This window comes from Barbatula barbatula, assembly GCF_947034865.1.
Source record: "Barbatula barbatula genome assembly, chromosome: 20".
NCBI lineage: Eukaryota > Metazoa > Chordata > Actinopteri > Cypriniformes > Nemacheilidae > Barbatula > Barbatula barbatula.
Genome location: NC_136783.1, coordinates 20,499,040 through 20,506,187, shown reverse-complemented (window position 1 = coordinate 20,506,187; position 7,148 = coordinate 20,499,040). Strand labels below are relative to the sequence as shown.

General features: G+C 36.7%; 1 protein-coding gene across 1 annotated transcript; it reads left to right on the top strand.

Annotated features, from left to right (window-relative positions):
• Window positions 1–1,837: 1,837 nt before the first annotated feature.
• On the top strand, window positions 1,838–7,148 carry sult6b1 (sulfotransferase family, cytosolic, 6b, member 1). The gene is made up of 7 exons (XM_079483511.1): window positions 1,838–2,249; window positions 3,032–3,147; window positions 3,235–3,324; window positions 5,733–5,859; window positions 5,929–6,023; window positions 6,176–6,332; window positions 6,500–7,148. Exons 1-7 carry the CDS (start codon window positions 2,045–2,047, stop codon window positions 6,625–6,627), a joined length of 918 nt encoding a protein of 305 aa, XP_079339637.1. The 5' UTR covers window positions 1,838–2,044; the 3' UTR covers window positions 6,628–7,148.

Sequence of the window (7,148 nt, the reverse complement as noted above, 5' to 3'; positions counted from 1 at the left end):
TGCGGGTGTTTTATTTAATAAACATTTTTTGTTATACCTTCGTCTGCCTGCATCTGGGTTCTGTCCAAAATCATTTCGTGACAGAGATGGTCATTCGTTTTTGTATTATATTTCTGCAGCAAAAGAAACAAAATGCATGCATTTACTAAACCCAACAAAACTAAAATGCAGAGAGGCTTCAAAAGAAACTACAGTGCAAAACACAATCTATGATCAATACAATAAACTGTCTGTATAAGGGCAGACCTGACACATAAAATAATGCAGTTTCTGTAAATTCAGCTGATGTTAGGGTTTTTTTTGTCATTGTATCAATGTTCCTGTTGGAAGAGAACAAGTGTTAGTGTTTTGAATAATTATTTGATTTTGAAACATGTTTGCAGTGTTTTGTTAGACATAGTGTATTGTGTTAGTGAATTATTGTATTTTGAAAATTAGTTTTGGAGTTTAGTTTACAATGTGTGATTTTGAGCATGAAATTAACCGTTTTGCCAATTGTGTGTTTTAGGTGTGTTGGTGCGTTAAGAGTTTAGGAAACTTGTTAAATGTATAGAAAAAACTGTCATAGCGATTGTAAAAAACTGTATTGATGTTTACAGTGTCGTTTTAGATCAAACAGATGAAAATGACGTTTAAATTCAAATGTAATCAAACTGACCGGAGCTAACGGTGCGTTTAAGGGTTTTAATGCACCTTCCAGCCAATCAGAATCCAGTACTCAAACAGATGGTATAAATATATATATATATCATAAAATACTGCATGACTTATAAATAAGAATGTGTGTTTCAACTCATCATTCTGCTGTTTTACACAGTTTGTGTTTACATGAATGTGTCTGAACTTACTTTACAAGAGCAGAAATATCTTCTTTAACCAGCTTCTTGAAGTTGTACTCTCGAGGTGCATTGTGGGATTGATGGGGGCGCTCGTGACCTTTGTCGATCTGATTTCCTTCGCTGGAGCGCGTCCTACATCGCGTATTATAATGTAAGGTAATACACGAGTTGTGATGTCGTATGGGGCTTGTCGATTTCCAAAAGAAGTCTGTTGTCAATGAAATTAAAGGGTTTTGTTCATTTATTTCAACTTTTGATACTCATTTTAAATGTGTGATGTATAGAACAGCTTGTGAAAACTATCCTTTATTATAACCAATACATGACTGAAAAAGAATAAAACTTGTACATACCTGTTTGGTCATTTTTCAGTCGTTTGATGTGTCATAAATTTGCATTTATAATTGAATTATTCACTAATATGTGTGTTAGTTACACAGTAACATGACCACTCGCTCAACACAGAATGAGATATCAACGTGCAACAAAGTAAAGAGAATCTGGTGTGGACCTACAGCTTTTAAAATATACTTATTATGCAAGATATTGGTTTTTTTTAGTGGATAAAGTCTGATCTAGATCACCATTTAAATAACGTTTGCATGTACCTATTTGTCAGCTGCTTTTATCCAAAGCGACTTACATTGCATTATACTATACATTTTGATCCGAGTATGTGCGATCCCCTGAGATCAAACCCACGGCGTCATAACCACTGAGCTACAGAAAACACCCAATGAGCAACAAAACGTTCCTGAGACAGAAAGTTTATAACCAAAACTTACACATAGTTTAAAAAACACTGTTGGCAAAGTGTTGAAATGACCTATGATAGTAGTTTGAAGTGATTCATTAAGTTGAAAGCATTGCGTCTTTCATGGCCATTCAACAGTTCTGCTTCATGAACAGCCTACAAATGAAACACAACCTTTCACCCCTGCCAAAACCAGCTTTTCAAGAAACACAGTCTGCATAGTCATGCTGTCAAACACACACACACACGGTCAGAGGGAGAATAATAACTCAGATGCCAAACCCATCTGACCGTGGGCCCCTCACAAAGCGGAAATGTCCTTTTCTCACGCGAGCTCCTCGTATGGAAGGCGGGGTTTTCCTTTCACTTCCTGCAACGCTGCATATATACTCTCCCTGTGTGTCCCTCTGAGCAACTTTACCGTGAACACAGGACCGCATCTACTGCCAAAATGAGTCAAACAGAACCTCAATCTCAAGAACATTCAATGAAGACAAGGATGGAAAAAGCAGCTAAGACGAAGGATGAAGACAAACTTTACAAGCGAGATGGTGTTCTGTACTCCACAATCCTGAGCCCACCAGAGACCCTGGATAAGTTAAAAGATCTGGAAGCCAGAGAAGATGACGTTATTCTGGTGGCGTACCCCAAATGTGGTGAGTAAAGGATGCATGTTTTCATTTGCGTGTTTTGACAAAACTTTGCTTTTAAACCAGTTCCCTCGTGCACGTGAAAACTAACTAATGCTGAAGATGACACATTAGCAGCATAAAATCACTCTTTTCTCCTTTTTGTTGTGATTTACACCACATAAAGCCATAAACTCTTCTTTATGACACCACCCCGCTTCTGAAAGAGACAAACTGCCTTTAAAACTAATCCAGATCTTTTACAACTTCACATAACCGGCACAATTCTACAACGTTTTTACACAAGAATCTCACGTCAACACTGCGTGTGAAGTTACGCAATAGTTGACAGGGGAAAATGAAGCAATTCTGTAAATCAGAGTCGATACACAAACATCCACACTGGGTCTGGTTTATGAAACACAAGCCTTTGATAAACACCGGCCCTCTTTGTGTCCCCAGGGAACACACATACTGATAATATATACTATAAATATGGAATGTAATATAAGACACTTTTGGATAAAGGCGGCTGATAAACGCACGCGTATGTTAAGAAATGTGTGTCATCTATTCTATCATTGAACCCAATGCATCGATTAAAACAGAAACTGAACACCTTAACTGATCAAAGCCACAGTTTACACGACTAACTTTGAAATTCAACCTCAGCCATTAACATGGAAAGTAAGAGAAGGTTTGGTAGTTTCCATTTTGTCTTTCTTGCTTTTTATCTTGATGTCACATCACGTTTTGGTCGCTTTGGATAAAAGCGTCCGCTAAATGTAAATGTCTCTTTTCTGGAACAGGGTTCAACTGGGTGGTGGCAGTCTTACGCAAAATCATGAACGCGTCCACTGGCCAAAACGAGGCACCGCCCGACCGGCCTCCGCTGGTCGAGTTTCTACCTCCAGATGTTCAGCAGGTTATTACCATTACAAACAAGCTTTCACTGACACAAGGGACTGGAAAACACCAGAGACTGTAGTTTGAGTGTTCTTTTGTCTTGCAGAAACTGTCAGAAATGCCTCCCAGGAGACTTCTGGGAACTCACCTGCACCCTGATAAAATGCCTGCCTCTTTCTTTAGCAAAAAACCAAAGGTCAGTAGTAACGAGGGCACTTCATAGGACGTTACAAAGGTCACGTGATACCAGATTGTAAATATAATACAACAGATGCATGTAGTAGCCATTTACAGGGTCAAGCACAGCCAGTGTTGAGTTAGTTACTCTGAACTTTGTTATTTGTTACACATTCAATTCATTTATTAGATTACTCTAACTAAAAATATTTAATGAACTAATTCCTTTCTATATCCTACATCAACATTACATTAGTTGCGTTTAGAAGTGATTCAAGGATAAAACTCATTCAAATAGATTATATAAAACTACATCAAGTATTCTTATTAACTATCACAAATGTGAGAAGGAAACATTAAAGCATATGTACTTACATTTTCATTTCCACTATTGTATATATTACACTGTATTTAGCTCAATTACATCAGAAGCAACCGTTCTTAAATACAGAAAAAATTAGAGTAATCCCTTACTTTACTTTTTTAGAAAAGTAATTGAACTACAGTAACTCTGAGTACAGCGATGACAAACACATTCATGAGTAGATTTATTCGAGCCCTAGAGGTGATATGGGAAAGTTATTTAAAGGAACAGTTCACCCAAATATTTTAATTCTATCAAAAATTACTAGTTGTTCCAAATCTGTAAAAATGTCTTTGTTGTCGGAGCCGATAGCCTTGCGGTTAAGTGCTCCGACATATAGCGCTGTTGCGCTCCGGGCAACCCGAGTTCGAGTCCCGGCTCAAGGTCCTTTCCCGACCCCACCCCCTCTCTCTCGCCCACTTCACTTCCTGTCCTCTCTAAACAACAGCTGTCTATATAAAGGAAAAAACGCCCCAAAAATCTAATCTAAAAAAATGAATAAATCAATAAATATCTTTGTTTGGTTGAACATAGAGAAATATATTTGGAGGAATGCTTGCAACCAAACAGTTCTTGCAGTTCTCTCAAAACAAAGACATACTGTATACAGGTTAGGAACAACTAGAAGGTCATTACACGATGACAGAAGTTTTATGTTTGGATAAACTTTCCCTTTAAGTGATTCACTTTATATTTGGATTTAATTATAATCTCAGTTTCAAGATGTCAAACATGAACATCTTAAAAACACGTGTATCAACAAATTTCCTTTATATTTATTTAAAACAAGGTATTATATTGTTTAAAGGCATTACATTTTATACATTTACTGACAGCTTTATTTTTTTTTTACAAAAAATGTCTTAAAAATGACCGCAACCATTTAAACTATCAATCTTGTAGCAAAAAAAAGACATTAATGGTTCATATTTTTATAGAATTATATACAAGAAAATTTCTAAAAAGCTACCTGTATCTGCAATGAGAAAGTCGTGTACACAATGTGACAAGAGAATATTACGTTTTTAACTAGAAAAATATGAAGTCATTTGTTAACTGGTCAGCCATTTCTAAGGTACTAGTAGATGTTTCTTTACATCAAATTAAACTTAATGTGAATATCTTCTATCTACGTCATTTGAAATTGTTAATAAGAATATCAAACATGGACACATCTTTCCTTTCTGAATATTCTGTCAATCATTTTTTTGTAATTTGAGAATGTCCAATAGTTTTTTTTCACAATATTTAAATGTAACTCTGTACGTGTTACTGTTTTAAGAATTTCAGCAGAAAAAGCAATAAAATACATAGGAACTAAATATTTATGTCAAAATTATGTTTTTGTCCAAGTTAGAGAATACAATTATCTTTATTATGATCATTTTTTGTGTTTTCAAACTGTATGTTTTATAATTCAATTCTTCACTGCCATGATGTTTCAGTGGTTTGGTAAGAAAGACCCAATTGAAGATGTACATTCGGTGGTATTTGAAGGTCAATATAAGACTATTTGTTGAGAATTGGACACTCCTGAGTTAAAAATGATCAGTAAAAACATATTAGTAATGTTTTGATAATGTTTGATGAGAAAACAGAAATATTGAAGGTATTAATCCTAAAGAGTCTGTAAGTGCACTTATTGAGGCTTAAAATAAAGATGACTCAAATCCATGTAGTTATAATCTACATCAGGGGTCTCCAACGTGGTGCCCGTGGGCACCTGGTAGCCCGCATGAACTCTGTAAGGTGCCCGCTAAACACAGGGCTCACCAATAATGCTCAAGACAAATCTGTGACTATACCGATCAGCCAAGTGCTACATCGACATGAAAGTTTATTATTAGCAAGTGTTATAAGCTTTAATATCTGAAAGAAAACTGAATTTGGTTCTGTGAGAGTAAAAATAAGGCATCACATGTTTAAAGTTTGAATGTATGTTAGTCCTCTGGAGGATTTTAGATATTTTGGTAGCCCTCGTTTACAAAAAGGTTGGAGACCCCTGATCTACATCGTATAGTTCTTTTCTGCTCAAAGGTATAACCGCTTTATGTTGTTTCTAGATTCTGGTGGTCTTCAGAAACCCAAAAGACACTCTCGTCTCATACTTCCATTTCATGAACAAGAACCCGTTGCTGCCCAGCGCTGAGCCATGGGACAAATTCTTCTCAGACTTCATGTCTGGTGAAGGTTGGTGAAAATGAACTATCATTTAAACGTGAATGTGAGAATAGTGACTCACATGTTTGTGTTCTTTAGTTCCCTGGGGGTCTTATTTTGATCACGCTCTTGCCTGGGAAAAACATTTGGACGATCCCAACGTGAGGATTGTGACGTATGAGGAGCTCAAACAGGTGCGTGAGACACAAAAGCGCAACATCCACCCACAAAGAATATTTGTACTGTATCAGATGTTCTGCGTAGGCTATAGTAGTAGATGTTGAATGTATTTCTTGATGATTGATGATATCAATGATGATGTCATTGCATTGGTCTGCTCGCACAGAACTTACCGGAGGAAGTGAAGAAGATCTCGGAGTTCTTCGGCTTCCCGCTGACAGAGGAACAGGTCAACAGCATCGCTGAGCAGAGCACCTTCAGGGCCATGCTGGAAAACTCAAAGAAATCTCACGGCAACATGGGCTCAGTCTTCTTCAGAAAAGGTACAGGATGAGCGTATGGGTCTCTTACGAAGCGGTCTGTTGAAGGATAGACATTTATCAGACGGGTAATGAGACCATTTTTAATATACAGTACAGTAAGAGTAACGCTGACATATGATTGTGATCGCTGTCGTTCTTGTTTGTGATTTTCCGGCTGTTTTTTTTAGGTGAGGTGGGTGACTGGAAAAATCTGTTTTCCGAGGCTCAGAGTAAACAAATGGACGAGCTCTTCCAAAGTAAAATGGCTGGAACCAAACTAGGGGCTCAGATGAAGTATGACCTTTACTGCCAATAAATGTGAAGATGATCACGGATGATCTCCGATCAGCCGATCACGAACATTTTCGAACGACTTGATGTTGGGTTTTACTGGTACATTCCATTACTTGTAATACATTTGTCATTATACCTCACAATGTGAACGTGCGAACATTATTAAAAAAGCTGTTTTAAAAATAAAAAAAGATTAAAGAAGTAAAAAAGTAAAGAATTCTATTTTGTTCTCTTCTGAAATACTGTATTGCACATGTCTACCACTAGCTGTCGCTCAAGTTTAATCCAATAGTCACGTTCTCCATACTGAATACAACGTGGACTTTCTTGTGAATGCAGATGATGATGGGTCACAGATATTTCCTGATCAGGTCACGGACAGCAATGCTAAATAATGATATAATCATAAATGTGGACAGCAAAAACGAGGCTTTTTTATTTAAAAAAGAGCTAAACTATACGTAACTGGAGTTTGATATTGAGTCCAATTTATTCCTCATTCTCATAAAATAAGCAATTTGTACAAATAAATGAACAAATATC

Excerpts from the sequence above, each read along its gene's own strand:
- sult6b1 (XM_079483511.1), top strand. The coding sequence starts at position 2,045 with ATGAGTCAAACAGAACCTCAATCTCAAGAACATTCAATGAAGACAAGG. Across the intron at positions 2,250-3,031 it reads GGTGGCGTACCCCAAATGTG|GGTTCAACTGGGTGGTGGCA; the intron begins GTGAGTAAAGGA and ends TTTCTGGAACAG. Across the intron at positions 5,860-5,928 it reads AGACTTCATGTCTGGTGAAG|TTCCCTGGGGGTCTTATTTT; the intron begins GTTGGTGAAAAT and ends TGTGTTCTTTAG.